We start from the raw sequence: 26,890 nt of genomic DNA on the forward strand, positions 1-26,890 counted from the left end.
GTCCCTTTACTGATTTGTTTCAATGTATTTGGCACCATAAGTTACGGAGAGCTGGCATATCTTTATACTCTGAAGCTAGCCTTCCCAAGTCTGACACAGAGCATAGTTGAGAAACTCTGCTGGTAAGCTTAGGAATTCTGTATTCACATGTGCAAATGTGACAACCTTGAACTTGCTAGTATATGTGGGGAAATGCCAGCATTTCCATGCAGAACTGCCGGCATTTCTCCACAAAAACAGAGACCCATTCAGTGCACTCTCTTATGTGAGAATCAATGTCAAACCTCTCAACTTTTTCCTCATTCCCCATGAATCCTCCTGCCTCTGAAGACCTCTCATTTACTTTTGTTACTTGTTTCAAACTCATAGAAGTTCTTATAATTTAATAACATTCCAATAACATAACTCCCCAGGCTGAGTACTCTTCTTGGCAAAATTATAAACTTCTTAATGAGCTTTAGCTAGATTTGGATAGACCCCTTTTTAAAAAAAAAATCAGCATGAATGATCATTGTAACAAGAGCACTGAATGTGAAGCAAATCTTAGTAAGCACTAGAACTAGACAGATAAAATTAGCTGTGTTCCTTTTTTTGTTTTGACAACTATATCAAAATAAATGCAAAAGATGTAACAGAGGTTTCCCATCCCTGCTAAGTACATGTAGCATGAGTTATTTCAAAATTAAGGTATATTTTGCTTAAAGTTTCACAAATAATTCCATTACTATCCTCAAATCAATATCCCTTAACACAGAGGTTAAAGGTCCAAATGATGAAATTAGATCTTTGATACCACTGAACAAACAGACTCAAAACAGCACAGATACTGTTTTCAACTAACAACTGGAGCATCAAAGTTTTGATGCGACTGCCACTCTTTGCTTATTTTCAATATAATTCTGTGCACAACCATGAGTACAAAACGCAACACCAGTTTTTCATCTAGTGTTTTTCAGAAACATTGCCAAACAGCTATGAGTTCCTGAGCAGCCATGCAGACTAATCTCAACAACTGTACTACAACACCCAAAAAACAAAAGGGTGACAGAGAAGACCGAAAGATGGCAGATTTAGGAAGCAAATGGTGGTGCACGGCCAAAGTAGTTAGAGGCGTAGCTGTTAACATGGAAGCAAAGAAAACATCGTCACAATCAAAGGAATGCAGTCAAGGTTGTTGGTTGGCCATTGGGAAAGTGGTGAGGCCCAGGAAGAGGGAAGTTCGAGGTATGTCTTTGGGCTAGGGGAATACATCTGGCTAACAGGAACCATTAAAGAAAATATTTTTTTAAAAAGTCAGTACTCATCCCTGTAATTTTTACTGCAGACACTTTTCCAAGAGAGCTACACTTGCACCTTTCTGCCAATATCCCCAGTGAAACATTTAATTTAGTTACCACATCTTTCACTCAAAAATCATGGCAGTGTGATTTTCCTGTACAGCTGTTTTCCAGCAACTATATCAGAGGTGTGAAATGATGTCCAAGAACCATTTGTTCAATCTCATTAAGTTTTGCACAGGAGAGTAACTTTGCCAGCCTTGCTCCAGATATCAGAATTATGATTGCTTTGATTTCTTGAATGTTATATGTTATGTGTGAAGCATCTTACTGCTGTCCTTGAACCTGATTATAATGTATTAAAAAATAAATTTCCAAGAAAAGATCAAGATCATAACTGGCCTGGTCAATTACCATTCAAGACTCTGAAATTATATAATCTGAAATATAAACTCAGGGTAGTTGATGTTAAGTTGAAATTTATGAAGTATAATTCCAATTCAATATTTATCAAATTTCCTCATGCTTTCACTAACATCAATGGACAGAGACCATAAAGGAAAAGTGGGGACTTAAGATTTTTATATGAAACAACAAAGAAAATTAGATGGTTGCTAAGCAGAAGCAAAATTTGATGATCCTTTGCAGGAAGTTTGACCCCCACCAACGGTATATCAATCAAGAAATTAAAGACTAAACTGCAGCAGTGAAATGATAACTGAGCTCTTATAAAGGAACATTTACAAAGGTGATCAGCATCACTGAAGGATTTAAAATGTTGGCAGGATTTCACATTTCAAGGAGATTTCTTGTATGGTTCCACAAAACACGAGTCCTCTAATCCAGGACAGGGATCATATGTAAAAAGCCAAATCAGTGGACAAAATGTCTTTTAACAATCATATTGGTTCCCAAGTGATGTTTATAAAAGTCCATATGAATGCAAGAACATAAAGAATAGGAGTAGGCCTACGACCCCTCAAGCCTGCATCACCATAGCTGATTGTCTACCTTGAACACCATATTTCTGCCTATCCACAGATTCTTCTATTAGCTAGAAATCTATTGATCTCTTTTTCAAATACACACAGGACTGAGGCCTCCACAGACCACTGGGGAAGAGAATTCCAAAGATCTGTCACCCTCAGTGAATAAAATTTCTGATAATTCCAGTCCTAAATGATTTATTCCTTATTTTCAGACTGTGACCCCTTGTTCTAGACTCCTTAGCCAGGAGAATCATCTTCTTCATACTTACCCCAATGAGATCACTAAGAACTTTTCATGTTTCCAGTGAAGTCACCTCAACTCTAGAGAAGAGGTCTTACCATCTAACCCACTCAATCACTCCTCATACAACATACCAACCGTGCGCAAGACCAGTCTGGTGATTGTTTGCTGCACTACCTTGGGTATGTCGACAAAAATTGTACACAGTCCTCCACGTATGGTCTCAGCAAGGCACTGTATAACAATAAAATATCTTTATTGCTGTACTCAACCACGTCCCTTTGACATTTCCCAATCTTCTATCATTTTAAAAGTACTCAATATTTCAACTTTTTCCTCTAAAAGTGGGTAATCTCACATTTTTCCATATGTATTCTATGTTGCTCACTCAGCTTGTCTATATCGTCTTGCAGTTTCTTTGCATCTTCATCACTACTTGCTTTTCCACTTGTTTTTATGTCATCAGCAAACTTAGAAATATTACTTTTAGTCTCCTTCTTCAAACTGAATTTCTGCACTGAAGCATCAATCCCTGTGGTACCCCATTAGTTACAGTCTGCTAACCCCAGAAGGACCTGTTTATCCCTACTTGGTTAACATTCAAATTATTTTTTTAAACTCACGATTCCACCTGCCCTAATCTTGTTCAACAATCTCTTGCATAGGATCCTACTGAAATAAAAGCTGCCATTATTTAGGTTTGAAAGAAGTTAGAGACAGGATAGACAAGGCCACAGAAATTTAAATGAGACTTTTGGGGGACAGGAAAATCTCCCTGTAAGTACCTATTGCATGGAAATGACGGCTGGCTATGATGAGAGGAAGACAATAACTTGTTTAAGAAGAGTTGCACAACATGATTGTGAGGGTAGGAGCTGTATGCTCCCATAGCAGACTTACGTTGAGTGACTTTCCTTATCCGCACGAGATCCTCACAACAGAATCTTTAAACTATGTTTATTCAAAAAAAATTTGAGAGAGGCAAAGAAAGTTAAATTCAAATGGTAACTATATGAAACAGCAACACTTCAATAACAGAAATGCTATGAAATTGACATTAGTCCTGGTACTCACCAGTAACTACTATGTGTTCCACCTTCATACAATTTCCTTTTTTTAAAATCACTGTTTCCCGAAAAGTGAAACACTTCCCATTCTTACCTTCATTTGGGCTAACTGCTGTTGCTGCTGCTGTTGCTGTAAACGTCTCAGTGCCTCCTGCTGCTGTTGTCTCTGTCTCAGTGCTTCTTGTTTCTGCAGCTCTTTATGACGCTCCAAATCTTTTCTTTTTTGCTCCTCTTCCTCTAATCGAAGACGGTTCTCTTCCTCCATTTTTCGCCGATTTTCTTCTTCAGCACGTCGCCGAGCCTCTTCCTCCTCCATCATCCACCGTGCTGCTTCTTCATCCTTACGTCTGCGTTCTTCTTCCTTTCATTGTAAAAACCAGAATGCAGAGGCTAACTTTTTTTTTGCGCTGTTATACGAGACTGTCAGCATATAGAAAATTCTGCAATGCTTTCTTGACAGTGATATACATTGTTTTTGCCAAATTCAAAACTAAAATTTAATTATTAAAACAAATGAACAGTTTTAGCTAACATCAACAAAAGAATGTGGCATTGTGGAACTGCAAAGTATTCATAAAATTTTTAAAACTTTAGCGAAAGAGCAACTGTATGATGAAAACACTACCTAAATTTATGCTGACTTCAAAATTATGAAAGCTTTGTCATTGATTTCATCAAAATCCATATTACTCTCCCAAACTATTCTAAATACCTGCACTTTCAATTCATTAACAAAACACATACATGATGGTATTTAAAATGAACCCATGAAAAAAACATGAATTGGCTTCATATTGGGAAAACTAAGCTCCAAAAAATAATTCCTATAAATTCTTTAAAAGATAGCATGTGAATATTTTATGGAATAAATCAAATGCTTCAAGTTTCTTTCCCATCCCACGCTTGTACAAGTACCTGTTTTCGAAGCAATTCTTCCCTTTGGCGTCTCTCTTCCTCTTCTCTCTGCCTTTCTTCATGTCTTCGACGGGCTTCTTCTTGTTGTTGTCGCTCTTCCTCTTCCCTTTGCCGGCGCAGTGCTGCTTCGTGCTCTCTTTGACGTCGAAGTGCTTCTTCCTAAGGCCAAGCAAATAGATAAAATTGTTTTAATACTGCTTCAAAGTAATACTGCATTTCAAATTCTCCATCCATTGTATATTGTACCATTGAGCCTAAAGATTTAAACTTAAAGGGAAAACATAAGGGGAAAAACTGTATTCTTTGCCATCTCTGATGAAAATTTGTAATTAGAATATGCAGTTTTGCTCCCTGCATTCCACATAAAAGTTCAACTTGGGGAACACCTACAAAGAGGTAGTAACACACAAACTGAACACCAGATAAGTAGTTATGCTTTGCAACATATAACAAATAAATGGAGTACTCTTCAAATGCTCTGTTATTTCACTCACCAATGTAGCTCAGTTGTTTTTAATTCATTCTTGGGAACTGGGTATCATTGTGCATCTCTAAATGCCCTCAAGAAAGTGGCAGGTAAGCCATGTTGAAATGTTGCAATCCATGCTGTGAAGATACTCCCATAATGCTGCTAAGTGGGAGGTTTAGGATTTTGACCTAATGACAAAGGAGGAATGGCAATATACTTACAAGTCAGGATAGAAGGGAACTTGCAAGCAGTGGTGTTCTCATACAACTGCTGCCCTTGCCCATTTAGGCAGCAGAAGTTTGGGTTTAAGAACTGCTATCAAAGGAACTTTGGTAAAAGAAATTATAATGTAGACTTGTTAAATTCAAAGGGACATCAGACTTGCTGGGTTTCCCAGCCACTCTTCCCAGAGGAGGGAATGGAGACATGCATGTTTCCGACAGGAACTTAATATCAAATCTTTGACCTTCATTACACCAAACATAAATACTAATGAAGTATGAGGTTTGTTATTTGTAATCTGATTTATGCAATTTGTTTGTTAAGTGCTCAGTATTTCTTTTAGAAACACAACTTAAATTTTGAACAAGTACAAGGCAGATGGCACAATTGTTTCTGGAATAACTTGCTGATAGAATACACATAGGGAAGTAGAAATCTATTCTTTTTATGTTCATATTAATCCCAGTACAAACAAAAACAATAACTGGAACTCCTTGCAACCATGTTTCAAAAATGAATAGGTAATTGCAACTGGACTTTAACTGTTACTATTATTTTGTTGCATCAACTGTTGAGCTAATGTGACTTAAGGGGAGCTTTGTTTTTACTTCTAAATTCTGCTCTTAAATGTACCTGTTTCCTCCTCATAAGCTGCTCTTCCTCCCGACGTTTCTTTTCCTCTTCTTGCCTCCTCAGTACCTCTTCTTGGTGACGACGAATTTCTTCTTGTTTTCTTTCCTCTTCTTCCCTTTTTGCCCTAATTTCTGTTTCTCTCCTTTCTTGTTCAAGCTAAACATTAAATATCAAGAGGGTCAACAAGTCACTAGAACATGAATCAGTTGAAATTAATTCTTAATAATCTTGAGTATGCTGCATGCATAAATTTGCAAAACATGTTCTGCATCAAATACAGATTCCACTATCATACAATTTTAATATCAAGGAGCAATTTCCAATTAATTTTTCTTGCACACATATATGAAAACAAATGTAAATGAATAAAACAATCTATACTTTTCATCAGCATATCTAAGATTACTGCATCAGAACACAATTGCCATTTGAAATGCAAGAAAATAACTGCACCTATGAGGGTTTCACCTCATCTGAACACAAAAAAAATTGCCTTATTGATGACTTGGAATTTGAAGGAAAATGTTGGCATTTCCCTTAATTGCCACCATTTACCCTCAATTCTGAGCAAATTCAGGATTGCCTAATGTATAGTTAATGGCATGCCTGTGATCTTTCTGCTGTGTTCTAATATTGGAGATGTTCTTGGAGATCAGTGAGGGAGTCCTAATTGCCCAGCACTTATTGCTGGAATCTGTACCAACATCCTGACCTAGTTGGACTAGAAAAACAATTGCTTCAGATGTTAGTTTCATTAGAGGAAAATGGCATGGGGTTGCTTAGATTGCTTTAAAATTATCTGTATGCAGAAGTGCTGATAATTATTTGATTTTTAAACCTGGAAAGAAATTCCCAATATTTTTAATACTTTCTAGATGTCAGAAACTGCACACAAAACAATTTTGAAACTAGCTAAGCCAGAGAGCCTGATGAGCTAAGACGGGCTGAAACTGAACTGCTCTGCTAGGCTCCTCGTGGTTAACCTGATACAAAAAGACCAATTCAAATGAATGGGAGAAATCAGCTGCTTGTAGAAAGGTTTTATTTGATTTAATTTAGTTTGAATATTTTTAATTATGTCTGTTCATTTTTACTTTCTTTAATATTTACATTTTTTTTAAACATTATGTTAAACATAGGTTCTGACTGACTTTGAATGTTTATAAATGCTGTCCTTGTCAGTGCAACTGGCTGCTTGCACAGGAAGAGGCCCTGTGCTGCCTTGGGTTTTGAGGTGCTGGGAGCTGGCCTCCCAGGGAAGACTGCTGTAAGGGATAGCATGGCTCAGGGATTGTACGATTACAAAAACAAAATGAATTCTGGGCAGCAACTATTCTCAGGTTTGGATACATCTTGTCTTTACCTTGGCAGCTTTCCCTCTCTCCATCTGCTGAATTTGATCAACAGAGGAAGTTTGAGTTGAAGAATCTACTGGCAAGTCCCACACACTGCCACAATCCCAACCTGAGAAAATAAATAGATAATTAAAAAAAAATCGACGTTCATTAAATAAAATCTAAACATTCTGAACTGAAAATAGGTTCCATTTCTGTAAGTCTCTCATTCTTCTAAACATGGGAGAGTGTATGCCAGTATGCTTAATTTCTCCTTGAAGGACAAACTCCTCACCCCAGGAATCAATCTGCTGAACCTTTTCTGCACTCCCTCTAGCACAAGTATAACCATCCTTGGGTAGAGATGAAACCTGAACACAATATTCCAGGTACAGATTTACCAGGTTTCTATATAATTGCAGTGGAATACCATTACTCTTGTATTTAAATAATTTTGTAATGAATAATAGTATACAGTTTCCCTTGGTGTACTTGCACTGATTGGCTAGTGTAATTGTACCATAACTTTCAATGATTCAAAAGGACATCCGAGGTACTTGTGAACACAAACATCTTTCAATTTTTTTTCCATTTTTTCTATTCAAAATGCATGATTCACATTTTTCCTTATTAGATGGTATTTCCCATGTCCTTGCCTACTCATTTTGCCAGTCCAGTCACCTCTTAAAGCCTTCTATATCTTCCTCACGACCCACACTGTACTCAGTTTTGTATATTCAGCAAACTTGGATATATCACACTTGGTCCATACCATTGATATAGTCATGTCCAGCTGGGACCTCAGCACTGATCCCTCTGACACCACAAAAGTTAAAGACACCCAGTCCAAAATTGACTGGTTTGTCTATCAACCAATCCTTAGTCCACTCCTGTACATTATCCCTATGCCACATGCTTTTGTTTACTAACCTTTAGTGTGGCAACATATCAAAGGCCTTCTGAAAATCCAAACACACCACATCCATCAGTTATTCCTCATCTATTTTGCTAGTTACAACCTCAAAAAAACCTAACAAATTTGTCAAATGCAATATTCTTTATATAAATCCATGCTCATTCTGCCTAATATTATTATTTTCTAAGTGCCTTGTTACCACTTCCTTAATAATAGATTCTGACATTTTCACTACTTCTGATGTCAAACTAAAATTGATCTGCAGTTCTTTGCTTTCTCTCTCTCGCTTCATTAACTTGCATGGGTAATCAAAGATTTAAGAACAAACACAATTTTTAACCAGATGGGAGTCGTCTCTTAGTGACACCAGAAGACTTCTGTTAAGGAAAATGATTCCAAAGGGATTGCGACACTGAGAACTTTTCCTTGACATGTTATGAAATGACACACGCTACATATAGAATCTTTATCAAGGCAATCGCTGACTAGTGGAGTAACACTAAGAATCACAATCCTTCAATAACAATGGCAGAATACAATCCCTGACCCAGCAAAAAGAATACATGCATTGATATAATAATGGAGTATCCTTCGGGTGTATATATAGAGGATGAAGAGCTGCCAAAAGTTAAAGCTTAAATTGTTGCATTAAGGTACAAAAATTAGAATCACAAAGATGGAGTTACCTACAGCAACAACATACTGATATATGGTATTTTTAATCATGGAAAAGAATCAATGAATTTAGCCCAGATTAGACCAGAAAATTTTCATGGGATTACTAACAGCAACATTTTTATGGGTTACCATCACAAGTTCTGGTCCAACTGACACAAATAAACTAAATCCAACTCCAAAACAGATTAAATGGTTAGAGGGCATCAGCATTCTATGGCTTGTACTGGATATCCCAACTGGTTTTTAATCAGAATTAATTCAAAGTTTGGTCCAACTTTACCAATTCAACATTAACCTTATGAGAATGACACATCATCAATTTGTAGATGTGCACAATTGAGCTCACTTCAAACATTGTGGCATGCTCTAGAAAGGGCCACCTCAGACCATCTTATTAGGACTGTTACATTTCAGACAGGGTCAAATGACTGATCAACCAGTTCTTCTGTTTTAACAATATTCAAACCAGAGGTTAACACAAAGGGAGAAGACACAGAGATGTGACTTTTAAATTTGAGAAACTAAGGGTGGGAAGAAGGTCAACAAAGGCCAGAGAGAAGAGAATAAGGAAGGAAAACAGCCTAGAATAGAATATAAACAGCAGAGCTTTGGATGAGCAGATGCTTACAAAGGTACAGAATTTTATTGGGGGATGGAAGGCAGGAGTGTATTGGAATGTCCACAGTTGGAATTGGATGGATTTTGTAGAAGTAGTGGAGAGATTACCTTAACAAATCCAAAATATGACACACTCCACTATTAATAGCTTAGATGAAAATTGATTTTATGATGGTTAAGGCCTCTAAGAAGGTGCAAAATGCTTAAATGTACATTCTTTCAATCAGTAAATTAGTATACTGCATGATAATATTTACCTGAGGCCTGAGGTGATGGCGTTTGCAATTCCCATATTGAGTTACTGTCAGGTACAGTCATTGACCTTGTTACTGGGGGCATCAGACTTTGCTCTGAAGATCTGAATGCAGACGAAACAATCATTTTTCCTACTTTTAGAAAACATTTTTTATCTTTGACTATTAAATATTAAGATGACAACTTTGAGACTAGTTAATACAAGTAGAATACTTTACATAATTAAAAACATATAGACTTGGTAATTGAAATCTCTATCCAAGATTTAGTGATTGAACACACAGGAAGAAATACCAACGGCTGCACTGAATTTTATTCTGTGAAGCTAATGCACTTACTTAAATAAGGACAAGAGCAGATTAACAATATAATTCCACACTGCCTTTCAAGGTTGTTTTAATGACTAAACATATTTATTTTAGAATAAAACTTTTCTTAAACCGTTAAATCAGAAAACATTGCATGAAGAACAGTGCTCTGGTATCATTTTCTTCACAATATTTTTATTAAATCCATGAAAAAAAAATAGAGTACATGCATTAAGAGAGTAAAAATACTACTGAATACGTTGTGTTAAATCATACTTAAGATCACAATACTCTAAATTAATAATCACATGTAATAGTTAATAAAGGAAAAAAATTGAAATATTTTATTATAAAAACAATCTACTCCCACTACCAAAAGCAGAAGCTGTTTGATGGAAAAAACAAGGAAAAACCCTTAAAAACGTAACAATGTCAGCCAATACCTGCGTTTTAGTCACCAAATCAGAGATTTTGAAAATAATTCAAAAAAGGTCCCCAAGGTATCATTTTGATAATAAATTGGGTATCTTACTCATAGTATGAGGTAATATTTTGAATTTAAGGTGATATATGATTTTGATGCTATAAAGTGATTTCTGACAGGACTTGATAGTATTTTTGAAGGTTAGAAACTTATTTAGCTTTCAGTTAAGAATAATGATTTAATTTCATAACCATGAGTCATGCTGATGATCATTTTCTTTGCTTCCCAATTAGTCCATGCTGCTCAATGACACACAAACTAAGTCTTCCCCTCTCCCCTTTCTGAAACTGCCAACCTCCTCCCTTTGAAGCCACTGATTTTTTTTGCAGGTTACTAGATGGTGCCCAAGTAACCATTCTTCAAAGGAAAAGGTTATGTATCTTCTGGGGCAGCATCCAAACCTGTTTATTGTGAATAGCTCAAACAGCCATCAGGAACATGAACTCTACTTTAAGTACCTTTTCTGCAGCCCAAATAGTTGTAGCTAATTCTCACTGTCAGTGCCTTAACTCCCGAGGAGACAGAGCTCTCCAATTTTCAATGATTCTTCCCCTCCCTAAGGTGCCCTACTATTCTACCAAGGTAATTGACTTTACGTTAAAATTATAACATAATCAATACAAAGTGGAGAATTTGAGTGAATAAAATCATCATAAATATGGGCAACAAGAAACTATTCGTGAAGTGCTTAAAAACCCCTAGCTACCAACACTGCAGTGTTGATGAGTTGAGGGATCTTGGGGTCCAAGTTCATAGCTCCCTGAAAGTGGCTACACAGGTTGATAGGGCGGCAAAGAAGGCATGTGGCATGCTTGCTTTCATTAGTCGAGGCACTGAGTTCAGAGACAGGAAGTTACGCTGCAACTTTATTAAACTTTGGTTAGATCAAAAATATGCCCAAATTACCTTTATCAATCATAATTTGCTTAAGAATTTTTATGTTAATACAATAGCACCACTTCTCAATTACGTGTGCTAGAATATCACCACTCTTATTAAAGACATTGAATACAAGTTGCTACCTTAACTTTAAGGCTTGAAACTGCTCCAGAATGACAGCCAGTTGCTGTTGCTGCTGTTGTTGCTGCTGTTGCTGTTGCTGTGATGTTATAGCTCCCACAGCTGCCTTTTGATGGTGTGCTATTGCTTGTGCATACTGTTGCCTTAAAAAAATTGTTTTGAGACAATATCAATCTAAACATGGATTTATAAGTATAACATTGACACAATTTAAAAATAATATTTGAACCTCAGAAATAATGTAAATTTTAGTACTGAAATTGAATTCATAGCCCACTTCATATTTCAGAACTGTGGTTTACCTTAAGAAACATGGAAAAATACTCTCCTTATCTTTAATATCAAGGATTGGATTCCAGCAACATGTTTTATTTTCATCCACATGCATGTTAAATAATCAAACCATTCTAGGAAATGCTATACTTGTCCACCATGTCCCCCTCCCCATCCCTATGTTTCTAACTTATTTCATCCCCTCTTCTTGCAATGTCCTTTCCTCGTTCATCCATTAAACTGTCCATTGTCAATCTCAGCAAAATAGTCTGGGCAGACCAAAATACATAACTTTTCATCCCTCCTTGTTAAAAGATTCAAAAAGAAATCAGACTGATTTAGAACTTCAGCATGACTATTTTCAAATGAACATCTGTCAAAAATATTGTATTTACCTCATGCAAGTTTAATTGAAATAAAATTCTCAATTTGATCAAAACTCTACACAGCAATTACAAATTGCTTTGCTTAGCCAGCTGTACTTTGTAGTTGCAATAACAGAAAATGCTGGAAATACTCAGCAGAGACTGAATGACATATGTAGTGCTGGTGCCAGTTAAGAGTGCATGATGAAGGCTACTTAATCACTAATCTTATTCCTACTTACACCTTCTCCAGACATATCAACTGTGATTAGCATGCCATCACACCCTCTCTCTACCACTTTGAATAGAAACTTGGAGTAGGCCATTCAGCCTTTTGATTGTGTTCTGCCATTCAATATGATCATGGATGATAATTCAGTCTCATTACCATACTCTTACTCTTGCCCCTGCTCCTGGAAATTTTTTTGCAACTAGAAATTTACCTGACTCCTTCATTAATATATCCTGCAACTTGGCCTCTATAACCTTCTGTGAATTCTACAGATTCACCTCAAGTGAAGAAATTTCTCTTCATATCTTTTGCCCTGCAATCCAGGATTATGCCCCCTCATTCCAGAAACTCCAGCCAAGGGAAAACATCCCTTCTTGCATCCAATTTACCCAGCCCATTCAGAATTTTGTGAATTTCATTTAGATCCCCTCTCAATTTTTTTCTGAACCTATACAAAACTAGTAGGTCAAACCTCTTCTCAAACTGCAGTCCCACCATCTCAGGAACCTGGCTGGTGAACTTTCATTGTAGTCCCTTAATGGAAAGGATCTTCCTTCTTGGGCAAAGAGGCAAAAACTGTACACCATATTCCAAGTGAGATCTCACCAAGGCCCCATGTAAGTATACCCACCCATCCTTGCTCTTGTACTCAAATGTTCTTTCAGTGAAAGGAAACATTCCATTTGCCTTCTTAACTGCTTTCAATGACAAATATGGACGAGCACCCATGTCTCTTTGTGCATTGATACCTTCAAACTTAACTACCATTCAATAAGTTTCCTGTTTCGCCTACCAAAGTTGATAATTTCACATTTATCCAATTTATACTGCATCTGCCATATTTTTGCACATTTGCTCAATCTATTCAAGTCACCTTCAGGCCTCTTCTTCACAATTCATTTCACTTCTTCACTGTTTAGTGTTGTCAGAAAATTTCAAAATATTACATTCTTTTCCCTCATCCAAATCATTTATATATAATGTGAAGAGCTGAGGCCCAAGCATGAATCCCACTAATTACTGCCTGCCTCTCAAAAGATAACCCATTTATTCCCACAGAGTTTTCTGTCTGTCAGTCAGTTTTCAATCCATGCCAATACCGACATCCACAATACCAGGCACTTTAATTTTACACACCAACTTTTTATGTGGAAGTTTATCAAATGTTTTCTGAATATCCAAGTACACCACATCCACTGGCTCACCCTCATCTACTCTATCAATTATATATGTCAAAACAAAACCTTGTAGGTTTGTTAGACACTATTTCTCTTCCAGAAATCCATGTGACTTTGTCAAATCCTATTGATATTTTCCAATTGTCTTGTTATCTCATCCTTTACGACAGCCTCAGCATTTCTATCTTAAATGATGTTAGGCTAATTGGTCTAGGTTCCTGTTTTGTCTTTTTCTTTAAAATAGTAGGGTACTAATTGCTATCCTCCAATCTGCAGAAACTGTTCCATAACCTTTAGAACACTGGAAAGGGATGAACAATGCACCCACAATTTCCATAGCTACTTCCTATAGTACTCTGGGATTTAAATAATCACGTTCTCAGAATTTTTCAGCTTTTCATGCCATTAATTTCTTCAGCACTATTTTCTTATTGATACTAATTTCCTTAGTTCCTCACCTTCATTAGGCTCTTGGTTCCCTAACATTTCTGGAAAGTTACTTGTGTCCTCTTCTGTGAAGATAGAACCAAAGTATTTGTTTAATTGCTCTGCCATTTCCCTCTTCCCAATTATAAATTTGGTTTCTGACTGTGGATTATCTACACTTGATTTCACTAATCATTTTCTTTTTACATATTTGTAGAAGCTTTTACTGTCCACTTTTATATCCCATGCAAGATTACTCCCATATTCTTTTCGGCTTCTAACCCAATTTCTTTGTCCTTTTTTGCAGGAATCTAAACTGCTCCCAATCTTCTGATTTGCTACAGTATCTAGCAACTTATATGACTGCTCTTTAGATCTAATACTAGCCTTCACTTTGTTTGTTAGTTTGTGGTCTTTTCCTTTTGTATTTTTATGCCAGGCAGGAATCTATAACTGTTGCATTTCCTGCATTCATTCCAAAAATGTTAGTCATTGCACACCTACTGTCATGCCTTGCAATCAAGCTCCCCTTATTTATCAAAGCCAACTCACTCTTCATACTTCCCTTTCTTAAAATGTAGAAACTTACTTTTGGACTGAACTACTACACTTCCCATTTTAATAAAGAATCCTATCACGTTACGGTCACTCTTCTCAAATGGACCCCACATAGCAATCTTAACCAGCCCTTTCACATAGCACAACATCCAGTCTAGGATAGTATGTTCCCATTGACTGCTTATCATTTTGTTCCAAAAGACATTGAGTGTATGCTCCAGGAATTCTTCCTCCACAGTATTATTGCCAATTTAATTTGGACAGTATGCATGTACATTGTCATCACCCTCGATTACTGCAGTACTCATTAGGTGCATCTTCAATCTCCTGTTCCATTGTTGTCCCCTACATAACCACTAATGTTTGAAGGACTACAGACAACTTCAACCAATATCTTTTGCCCCACGGTACTTCTTAGCTCCACCATACTGACAGGACATCCTCAGATTTTCACTATTTCATTAACTCCATTGTTTACTAACAATACTATTCCAATTCATTTTCCTTTTTGCCTGATGTTCCTCAGTATCTAATATCCTGGCTATTTAACAGCCAGCTTCAGTCACCCTGTAGCCTGGACTCCATAACAGAATCACTTTGTATCAGTTCATATGTATTTGCTCTTAGTTTACCCACTTTGTTAAGAAAACTTCACGCATTCAGATACAGCAACTTCTATGTATCTTTTTAACATTTTTTTAGACAGTCATAATCTCTCTTGTCCAAGAAATAAGAGATTAGGCCATTGGACCCCTTATTCCTGCTCTGCCATTCAACAACATTATGGCTTAACTTCTAACTCAACATTATTTTCTTGCCTTATCTCCATATTACTTGTACCCTCCATCATGTAGAAATCTAGCAATCTGTTTCAAATGTAATCAATGACAGAGTCTCCACAATACTCCAGGATAGAGAATTCCAAACTTTCACCAGACTCTGTGAAGATGTTTCTCCTTATTTTAGTTGTAAATGGCTTCTTTTATTTTCAGATTGTGAACCCTAGTTCCAGATTCCCTTAGTGAAAGGAAATATCGCCCCTGCATCTATACTGATGAGCACTCTAAACATTTTATAAGTTTTAATACGTCGCATTCTTCTCCCCTCAGACCCACCATCCTAAGAACCAGTCTAATGAATGTTTGCTCCACCCTTTCTAAGTATATCCTTTTTTAGGTAAGGGGACTTATATTGTAAACAATACTCCAGATCTGGGCTTATAAAAGTCTGATATAATTGAAGCAAGACATCTTTAGTCTTGTGCTCAAATCCTCTTGCAACAAAAGGTCAACATAGAATTTGCTTCCTAACTGTCTGTTACACTTATGCATTAGCTTTCAATGACCTACAAGAACACCCAGTTCCTTTGAATGTCAACATTTCCCACGTTCCTACCATTTGAAAAAACCTCAGCATTTCTGTTATTTTTCTACCAAAGTCGATGACCTCTCATTAGGCCACATTGCATGCCACCTGCCATAATGCTGTCAAGTCATATAGCTTGCACATATCCCCTTAAAACATTGGAACATAGAACAGTACAGCAAAGGAATAGGCCTGTTGGCCCACAACATGTGCCGACCATGATGCTAAATTAAACTAATCCCACCTGCCTGCACATTGTTTATACCTCTCAATTCCCTGTCCACGTAACTGTCTAAATGCCTCTTAAATACTGCTTTTGTAGCAGCTTCCACCACTTCCGCTGGTACCGTGTTCTAGGCACCTTCGACTCTGTGTAAAAACAACTTGCCTTGTAAATCTCCTTTAAACCTTTCCCATTTCACCTTAAAGCTATGCCCACTAGTATTTGACATTTCCACCCTGGGAAAAAAGCCTGACTACTTACTGCTTTCATAATTCTATACACTTTCATCAGGTTGCCTTTCAGCTTCTGATGCTTCAGAGAAAACAATCCATGTTTTTCCAACCTCTCCTTGCAGCTAATACTCTTTTGTCCAGGCAACATACTGGTGAACCTCTTCTGCACCCTCCCCAATGCCTCCATACCATTCCTGTAATACAGCAACCAAAAATGCATACAGTACTCCAAATGTGGCCTAACCACAGTTTTATACAACTGCAATACTACTTCCTGACTTTTAAACTCAATGCCCTGATGACGAAAAGCATGCTGTACACTTTCTTAACACTCTACTTGTGTTGCCACTTTCAGGGAGCTATGGATTTGCACACCAAGATCCTTCTGTACATCAGTGGGTCTTGCCATTTACTGTATACGTTCCTCTTGCATTTGATTTCCCAAAGTGCAACACCTCACACTTACCTGGATTAAACTCCATCTGCTACTTCTCTGCCCACATTTTCAATTGATCTATATCCTGCTATATCCTTTGACAACCTTCTTCACTATCCACAACTCCACCAATTTTCATGCTATCTGCAAACTTACTAATCAACTCACTTACATTTTCATCAAAATATACAAATCTTAAGACAACAGTGGTCACAGCACTAATCCCTGTGGAACACCTTTGGTCACAAACCTCCAGTCAGAATGACACCCCTCCACCACCACTACCCTGTCTTCTATAGAATGTAGAACAGTAGAGCACAGGAACGGACCCTTTGGTCCACAATGTTGTGCCAAATTAAACTAGTAATTAAATGCCTAACAAAACTAATCCCTTCTGCCTACACAGTGTCCATATTCCTCCATTCTCTGCACATTCACATGCCATCTAAGAGCCTCTTCAAGGTCTCTATTGTATTTGCCTCCACTACCACCCCTGGCAGTGCATTCCAGGCACCCACCACTGTGTGTAAAACAAAAACTGTGATCCACACATCTCCTTTGAACTTACCCCCTCTCACCTTAAATGCATGCCCTTTGGTATTAGACATTTCAACCCTGGGAAAAAGATACCAGCTGAATACTCTATCTATGCCTCTCATAATCTTATAAACTTCTGTCAGGTCTCGCCTCCGCCACTCCAGAGAAAGCAAACCAAGTTTGTCCATCTCTTTTACTAGCACCTGCCCTCTAATCTAGGCAGCATCCTGGTGAACCTCTTCTGCACCCTCTCCAAAGCCTCCATACCCTTCCTATAATGGGGCTACCAGAAATGAATGCAATACTCCAGATGCAGCCTAACCAGTTTTATAAAGCTGCAACACAACTTCATGACCCTTGAACTCAATGGTTTGACAAATAAAGGCAAATATGCCATACACTTTCTTTACCACCCTCTCAACTTGTGCAGCCACTTAGACCCCAAGAATCATCTGTACATCAACACTGTTAAGGGTCCTGCCATTAAGTGTGTACTGTCCCATTACATTTGATCTCCCAAAGTCCAATACCTCACACTTGGCCGGATTAAACTCCATCTGCCATTTCTCCACTCATATCCGCAATTAATCTATATCTTGCAGTATTCTTTGGCAATCTTCTACACTATCCAATACCACCAACGTTTGTATCGTCTGCTAACTTACTAATCCACCATTCCACATGTTCATCCAAGTTATACATTCATCACAAACAGCAGAGGTCCTAGTATGGATCCCCGCAGACCACCACCAGCCAGAATAAATCCCATCGACCACTACCTTGTCTTCCATGAGCAAGCCAATTCAGAATCCAAACAGCCAAGTCACTGCAGATCCCATGCATCTTAATCTTCTGGATGAGCCCACCATGAGGGACCTTGTCAAAGGCCTTACTAAAATCCATGTAGACAACATTCCCAGTTTTACCTTCATCAATCACCCTCATCACCACCTCAAAAATCTCAATCAAGTTAGTAAGACGTGACTTGTCCTGTACAAAGACATGTTGACTGTCCCTAATTAGGCCATAGTTTTCCAAATGCTCAAATTCTATCCCTAAGAATCCTCTCCAATAGCTTCCTTGCCACTAACATGAGACTCACCGTTTGAAAGTTTCCAGGATTATCCCAATTTCCTTTTGAATAAAAGAACAACATTAACTACTCATCAGTGCTCTGGGACCTCACCTATGGTTAGTGAGGACACAGAAATCTTGGTCAAGGCCCTAGTAATCTCATCTCTTAGCTCACTCAATAACCTAGGGTATATCCCTTCAGACCCTGAAAACTTATCCACCTTAACACTCTTCAGGAGACCCCACACTACCTCCTTCTTTATCTCAAAATGCTCTAGCATATTAGCACGCTCCACACTGATCTCACTATCCTCCACACCCTTCTTGGTAAATGCCAACACAAAGTACTCATTTAAGACCTCGCCCACCACCTTCACCTCCAAGCACATGTTCTCCTCATTGTGGTCCTACGCTCTCCCTAGCTATCCTCTTGCTCTTGATGTATACATAGAATGCCTTGGGATTCTCCTTGATTCTATTTGCCAAGGACTTTTCATGGCTCTCCCAATTCCCTTCTCAACTCCTTTATAATCCTCAAGGGCTCTGTCTGATTTTAGCTCCCTAATCCTTACATATGCTTCCTTTTTTTTCGTGACTAAATTCGCCACCTCTCTTGTAAGCCAAGGTCCCCTTAACTTACCATCCTTGTCCTTCCTTCTTACTGGAACATACCTATCCTGTACCCTGTGCAGTCGGACTTGCCCAAAAACAGCTGTTCCCAATCACCTCTCTAGTTCCTGCCTAACGCTGTCATAATTTGCCCTGCCCCGATTTAACACTCTCCCTCAAGGTCCATACTTATCCTATAGCTACCTTAAAATATAAGGAGTTGTGATCACTGTTTCCTAAATGTTCTCCCACTGAAAGGTCAGTCACCAGGCCAGGCTCATTCCCCAATACCAGGACCGGTATGGCCCCTCCTCTCGTTGGACTATCTACATACTGATTTAAGAAACACTTCTGGATGCACCTAACAAATTCTGCCCCATCTAAACCTCTTGCACTAAGGAGGTCCCAGCCTATATTGGGGAAGTTGAAGTCACCCACGACAATAACCCTATTGTTTTTGCACCTTTCCCTAATCTGCCTGCATATCTGTTCCTCGATGTCCTGGTGGCTCTGGGAAACCAATTTTGAATCCAATCCACCAACTCACTATTCTGGATCAGTCAACCACGAGGGTTCTCCTCAGGTGCGTTACTGAAGTCTATCTAGACAACATTCACTGCCCTACCCTCAATCCTCTTCATCACTTGCTCAAAAAACTCAATCAAGTTTGTAAGACATGACCTCCCCTGCACAAACCCATGCTGACTATCTCTATTAAGTCTATGCTTTTCCAAATGTGAGTAAATCCTACCCCTATGAAACCAATAATTCCTATCTGCAATGATTTCCTACCACTGTTGCATCACTATTCACATTCCCACTTAATTACACATCATCAGCAAACTTGGAAATATGATATTTGGTGCATTCAGCCAAATCGCAGCATAGACTGTGAATCGTTGGGGCCTGAACACTGATCTTTGAGTACTTCACTAGTCTCAGCCAGTCAACCTGCAAAGTACCCATTTATTTCTAATCGGTTTTCCATCTGTTGACCAACTCCCAGTCCACACTAATAGATTACCCCCAATTCCACATGCTCCAATCTCATCTCTCCCAAGTTAAAAATATTTATATAATTGCTCTATGTAAAGCCTTACTATTTTTAGTATATCCATACTAGGTTCAAGCAGTTTACCAGTGCATAGGTATTTGAAATCAATTATTCTGAGAACTACCTGGTCATTAGCTGAGCCTGCAGAAACTGCTGATATTGTATCTGCTGCATCTGGTATAAATTCAAAGTAGCCAGTTCCTGTTGCCTCTTCAGTCTTTCCTGATCCAAATCACCCTGAAAATGAAATTAAGTGTGAATAAAAACAGGTAAGGAAGTACTCAAGTAAGAAACAAAATAAATTGGCTGAAACATCAATTTAAAATTTGATCTGGAGAATCAAAGCAAAAAGCAACAGTATTACGCTTACGCTACAAGCACAACACATTCCTCCATTTGGGAAAAGATAAGCAAGTTATATGCCAGTCTACCCCATGCTAAATATACACATCCCTAACTCTTGCAGTACCTGAACACTTACTGCAGAGACTCTATATACTTCTTTCACAAACAAAGAATTATGGCTATTTGTGCACCATCTGCCCTGAAGATTGACTCTCCAGTGTATATATTAAAAGAGTAAAGCCAAATTAATTTTCCACATATATTTCTCTGTGGTTTTCTTCTTTAGCAATTCAAGTCACATTTTAAACATGAATTCTTAAATCTTAGTCCACCATCTTTAACCACATTGTCTGTGTAATCTTTAATCCTCATGTACAACCACTGAAGAAACTCTGGAAAAAGTCATGGACAGTTTGTGCAGGATAATTAATTCCAGGGTTTACATTTTATTGAAAAAAAATTCAATTCCTCCAGGCCTCACTGGATCTGGCCCTCTGCCCCTATTAACTACCAGTGATCTCCTCCTGCACTTACCTGGGCCAAACAGAGAGCAACCATTCTTGCACTCTGCGGCTAGTAAGGTGTAGAAAGACAATCAGCAGCATGTTGACGTCACCAACGTACTACTGAGGTCCTGCTGCCAGGTCACCCTGATGAGTGCCAAAATATCTGAGACATTACATTCATGTGCAGAGGCACTGGGAAGCAGTGTGCCTCATTCACAATAGAAATACAGCTTTCCAAATCAATGTTACAATATGCCTGATGATCCACCTGCCAGCTGCAATGATGTCAGCTATTTTTCATATCGTTCAGGAATATTTAAAAATACTTCTTGCCCAAAGGAGAAGCTCTTTCCCCCCATTTCTTCACCATTAAAGGGAGCAAAATCATGCATCTGAATATGGGAAATAAACTACTATTTCTGACCCATGAAGATCTCAACTATGAAGGCAAATCCACAAAAATACTCAAATGGAGAAACTGAAACATAATCAGATGTGATTATATCTGCAATCGGAACTCTGACATTATTGGAACAATCATTTGGCACCTGAAGATTAGGCTTCAACATTCTCCATACTTTCTGGAGCTACAATCCTCATGCCCGAGATTGGGCCCAATATAGCATCAATGTATTTTGTGTGCATTCTAGTTCAGCGGGCAATTCATAATAAATAACTTGTTTTTTTTGTAAGAACTATCACCTTCAGGGTTTTTTTAAATCATAATACCAAAGAGAAACCTATTACTACTGAATTAAACATATTTCCCAATGATTCAATATTACAGGATTTAGTGTGGCTGAGGAATATAAATTAGTATTCACATACAATGCCCCAATAAGCTATAGTTTTAACATTTTAGTGATTATTCACATTCGTTGGTGAAGCTTTTTAGTGCTTTGAAATCAGCAGGGAGCTATTGCCAAAATAGGCTAAAAGATTCTATTTTGGGTGGTAGGTAGCCATTATGAATAAAACCCAATATTAACAGGTTTTCCATTCATGTAAGTAAAGAGCCTACACACATTTCCTATGAGACATGATGACTGTCATTAAACTAAGTTGTAATGTTTATCTTATTTGATTCAATCACACCTCCAATCCATCTACTGTGATGTAAAGTAGCTCAATTCATGTCAGGCCTCGCATTACAAATATTAACACAACTTGATGCAAGATTAAGGAAATGTGTATCATGGCACAAAAATCTACAATAAGTCATTGAAGGAATGACTGTTCAACTCCCAGGTCACTTCATCATGAATGCCAGTATCTTCAATGTCAGTCACCTTTCAGTCAAATGCATTCCCCATCTCATCTTCCCAAGGTACAGTCAGATCCCAGACATCTCCACTCCTACTTGCCTCAAGGCAAGGAAGTGAAGGTCAGTGGTGTGCCGTCCAAACTGCAGACAAGGTGTTTGCTTCGAGTTAGTGCCATGTGATCTGCATGGTCAGCGAGAAAGTGTGGGGAATGGGAACCACAAAGGGGAGGGTTCTTTAACAAAAGAATGAAAAACCTTACACTTGGATGTCCAATCCATTAATGGCCTCTTAAGTGAAGAGATGAGCTTCGTCACACTACAGATTCTAATGAGTAGGCTGAGACCCTTGTGACTCATGGCCACAGATGCAGTTTTCTGTCTTCCACTTGTAGAACATATAGCCACATGCTGAGGTACTTACTCCATGCACTGGTGTCTATGTTTGAATAGCAACTTTGTGCCAGATCTTGGCTGTTGCCTTCCAGAATAGCTGCTGTGATTTTAAGTGCAGTTGTAGCGGTTTTGTCAAGTCTTTGTGAATGAAGTGGCTGGTACTGCTCATAATTTCTTCCACCTTGCTCAGGACATTGGAATCATGGCAAATGGTGTGATGTGGGATAGCACTCTATTGGGCTAGACACGAGGGGGTCCCCTCAGCATGCACGTGCAAGCATTTGGCAGTATACCCATGACCTTTGGCAGCTGCAGGACCACACAGTGAAGCAGTATTCTTCAACAGTGTGGACAATGGTCAGTAATTGTTTAGTTTTAAGATCATGCTAGTCCATGTCATGTCAGCAACATTACGCACCAGGTTTACCCTTGTTTTGACTTGCTTGCTGGCTTTAACTTACACGAGACACCTACCTAGGATGACACATCTGTATTTATGGTGAAGCTTGTGGATAAACTTTCCTTCTGTAGAATGAAGCTTAAGTTCTTTCCCCAGAATAGCTGCTCAGGTAGAACATCGACTCTAATGACTTAACTAGATTGGAATGGGATGGGTTTGTGAGGGCAGGGAGGGAGGCAAGGGGACACGGCCCAAGGTGGTTCTGTTAGGAGAGAGGCAGACAGAATTGGGAGACAGTGGGGTTAGAGTGGTAAACAGATAGGGATGGAAAGAGACAAATGAGCTGGGAACACGATGGAGCCAGGGAAAACAAACGTTGCAGAGTAGGCAGAGTCAGCCACACACCAACGTTGATAGAACTCTCTCTCTCCACTACCTCTCGCTTCATTCTCCTCTGTCTCTTGTTATCTAACCAGGCTCAGTTATCAACATCAAACAATTGCGGAAGGAGTGATCAAATCTGGACCAGTCTTAGAGATGCTTGCCTGTCATCTTATTCCTCTCTGCTTGCAATATATCAATTAGAAAACTTGTACACCTAGCACCAATTACAACTAATCTTTATGATAAAGATCCACACAGTAAGCAATGGCTAAACAAATGAAATTGGGGCTGTGCAAGTAATACACAATTTTAGGAATTAGTGATTTCAAGCTGAAGGAACTGGAAGAGGTTGCAGAGACTGGCGTAAGCCCACAGTGGAAGATGAACACATTGAACATTTAAAATTGCGTTGGATGTTACTGAAACAACAAATTCTCCATCAGTATTCAAACTAAAGATAATTCTACTTCCTTTGGAATATTCTGAACCACCCAATTACACGAAATCTACATTAATTCCACTTTTATTCTCTCCCTATTCTCATCAGTTCCCCTCCAGATTCTACCACTCAAACAATAGGGCAATTTGCAGCAGCCAATTAACCAACCAACCTGCATGTCTTTGGGATGCAAGAGGAAACCAGAGCACCTATAGAAAACCTGCGCTGTCACATGAAGAACGTGCAAACTCCGCAGAGGGCACGTGAGGCCCGGATTGAATCTGGATCTCTTGCACTGTGAGGCAGCAGCTCTACTACCTGTACCACTGTTTAAGCAGTAAAACTGCAATTAACTCACAACTGATTTGGAGCAGACTCGATGGGCCAAATGGCCTGCTTCTGCTCCCTTGTCTTGTGATTTAAAAATGCTCAGAAACTCCTAGTTATGTTCCATTATCTCCATTAATTCATTTTTCTTAAATCAGCATCAATTTTAAAGCTAAAATATAAATATTAAAGAATTCACAGCACAAAGTGGTTTAGGAGATCTGTGCCATCATTATCCTCACAAGCTTCTCCTCCCATCCATATTCATCTAAACTTATTGGCATATACTTGTTATTTTTTTTATTTCAAATGCTTATGTTATTCACCTCAAATATATTTTCTCCAGCGTTCCCCAATGAACTTATTGGTGACCAATTTTTGATTATGTCCTATATTTTCATATTCCTAACAAGCCAAAACTTTCTTCTTGGCTAACTCATCAAATCCCTTTGTAATTTTAAAGATCCTTATTTGGTCACCTTTCAGCCTTCCCTCTGCTAGAGAAAAGAGCTTCATAATGCTTTGTTTCTTACAATAAAAATGACTACATTAATGAAAACTGCTGTCATGCCCCATTATGATTAGCCTTAAAATGTTTTCCAAACTATTATTTTGTTCTTTGTTGAACAGAAAGAAAGAATTAAGCAAACATTAACATTATTATAGAGGACTAATCATTGGATAATACCTTTACCAATATCTGCAATGAAAATCAAAATGTACATGAGCAACCTATACGTGCAAAATAATTCAATTTTGTTTTAGGTATAAACATATTGATTTCACACATAGGTGATCACCAAAATTTAATATTTAGCCATTTCTCATTGTAACATAAATCCTCTTACCAGCAATGGAGGAGGGGAGGGTCCTGGAGCAAAAGGCACTCTGCCCCACATCTTAATAACCTCTCCCAATGGCTGGAAACCCTCATCACAGCCTCTCTTTACAAGTAAAGACATTGTGAAGTAGCCTGCCTGGAACCATTCTGCCATCTCTTGGTTAGTGAAATGCCCTAGAGTGTAGATAAATTAATATACATTTAAAGTAATCTACAATTAAGAGCCCAGTCAGTACATTGATATTTCTCAAATACTAACACATCAAACAATTTCTATTTCAGCCCTGCAAGATTATGCACTGACTTGTGTCCAACACTTCCTTCCCAAATATTTAGCATTACTTCCTTTTGAATTAACCATGATACTAAAATGTAAAGATAATTAGTAAAGTTGTACGTTTATCAAATTTCATGGTTCATATGTTTAACAATTATGAAACTACAATTTTCAAACAAAAATCAGACCAATTATTGACATTACGTAGTTATTCAAAATTTAAAACAAGATACCATCTAAGAACTGTTATGTTTAGCATGGAGAGGAGTAAATTCACTCAAGAAACCAATACTTTGGGGTCTCAGATAAAAAAATTACATGGGTTATGCTTGATGGAGCTAACCACTACGTGAAGAGACATCCAAAGTGACAGACTAGAGATTGTAATCTTTATTCTTTATATGTTGTTTTCATTTAGGAAAGCAAATAGCACATTGACCTTTAATGCAAAGGGGTTGGAGTTTAGAAATAAGGAAAAATTGTATAGCATGTTGGCAAGGTCACACCCGAAGTTCTACGCATAGTTTTGGTCCAGTTATTTATGAAAAGATATACCAGCATTAGAGGTATTCCAAAAGAGATTCACTTGGTTAATTGCTGGGATGAGAGGATTGTTACATCACGAGTAGCCAAAGTAGTTGGATCTGTAATTCCAAGTTCAAAAAAATGAGGGGTGATCTTATTGAAACATTTAAGCTCCTAAGAGGGGTGACAGGGTAGATGCCAAGATGTTTCCACTGGTGGAAGAGCCTCGAACAAGGGAACATTGTTTCAGTAAGGGGGTAGCTATTTATGAGCGAGGTGAATAGGAATTTCTGCTCACAGAGGTTGAATTGCTGGCACTCTTTGACCCAGAAGGTTGTGGAGGCTAGATCACTGGAAATGCTTATATTTAGAGGTCTATAAATGTTTGAAAGATTGAAGAATTCAGGGCTCTGGGGAATTGGCAAAGAAGATATGATTGCTTTGGAAAGGATGCAGAGAAGATTCATCAGGACTTTTGCCTGGAATGGAGTGTCTCAGTTATGAGGAGAGACTGAATAGGTTGAGTTTGCTTTCTAGGAGCTGAGAAGGTTGCGGGGAGGACATAATAGAGGTGTACAAAATTTTGAAGGACACGAATACGGTAGAGAGTAGTAAACTTTTCCCCATAGCAGCGGTGTCTCCAATCAGAGGGCTTGGGTTTAAGGTAAGGAGTAAAAGGGGATATAATGAAGAATCTTTTCATCCAGAGGGTGGTTGCAGTTTAGAATGCAATGCCTGAAAGGGGAGTGGAGGCAGAGACTCTCATAACTTTTAAATATCCAGACAAGCACTTGAAGTGCTAAGACATTGAAGGCTAGAGACCAAATGCTGGTAAAGAGGATTAGTATAGATAGTCAACACGGAGAAGGTAGACTAACGGGCTTGTTTCTGCACTGTACGACTCTATGACTCTTTAGGAAGAGGTAGTAAGGCCCTTGGTAGATCAGCATGATCATATTGAATGGAGGGACATGTCTGAGAGGCCAGGTAGCCTACTCCTCATCCTATTTTCTTGTGTTCTTGTACTTACTGTTGGCATCTTACATTTAGTTATAATACATATTATATTTTCAGCTCTAACTTACAAGCCAGTTTAAAATGCATTTCTGTAAACTTTATCACATTGAATTTTAATGGTCACCAAAAAATTGTACTGAAACATGTACATAAGAGTGTAAAGCAGGCACCAACTGTTCATCA

General features: G+C 38.2%; 1 protein-coding gene across 3 annotated transcripts in view; it reads right to left on the reverse strand.

Annotated features, from left to right (window-relative positions):
* gigyf2 (GRB10 interacting GYF protein 2) overlaps nucleotides 1-26,890 on the reverse strand; it is a 107,182-nt gene that overhangs the window by 20,965 nt on the left and 59,327 nt on the right. For all 3 annotated transcript variants that reach the window (XM_052017303.1, XM_052017301.1, XM_052017302.1), the window contains exons 15-22: nucleotides 24,896-25,062; nucleotides 20,114-20,226; nucleotides 11,429-11,569; nucleotides 9,617-9,717; nucleotides 7,177-7,277; nucleotides 5,814-5,969; nucleotides 4,490-4,648; nucleotides 3,669-3,935 (exon numbers count right to left, since the gene is read on the reverse strand). In XM_052017303.1, coding sequence (XP_051873263.1) covers nucleotides 3,669-3,935; nucleotides 4,490-4,648; nucleotides 5,814-5,969; nucleotides 7,177-7,277; nucleotides 9,617-9,717; nucleotides 11,429-11,569; nucleotides 20,114-20,226; nucleotides 24,896-25,062 — 1,205 coding nt within the window. The remainder of the gene's footprint in view (nucleotides 1-3,668; nucleotides 3,936-4,489; nucleotides 4,649-5,813; nucleotides 5,970-7,176; nucleotides 7,278-9,616; nucleotides 9,718-11,428; nucleotides 11,570-20,113; nucleotides 20,227-24,895; nucleotides 25,063-26,890) is intronic.

This window comes from Pristis pectinata, chromosome 6 (genome assembly GCF_009764475.1).
Source record: "Pristis pectinata isolate sPriPec2 chromosome 6, sPriPec2.1.pri, whole genome shotgun sequence".
NCBI classification, from domain to species: Eukaryota; Metazoa; Chordata; class Chondrichthyes; order Rhinopristiformes; family Pristidae; genus Pristis; species Pristis pectinata.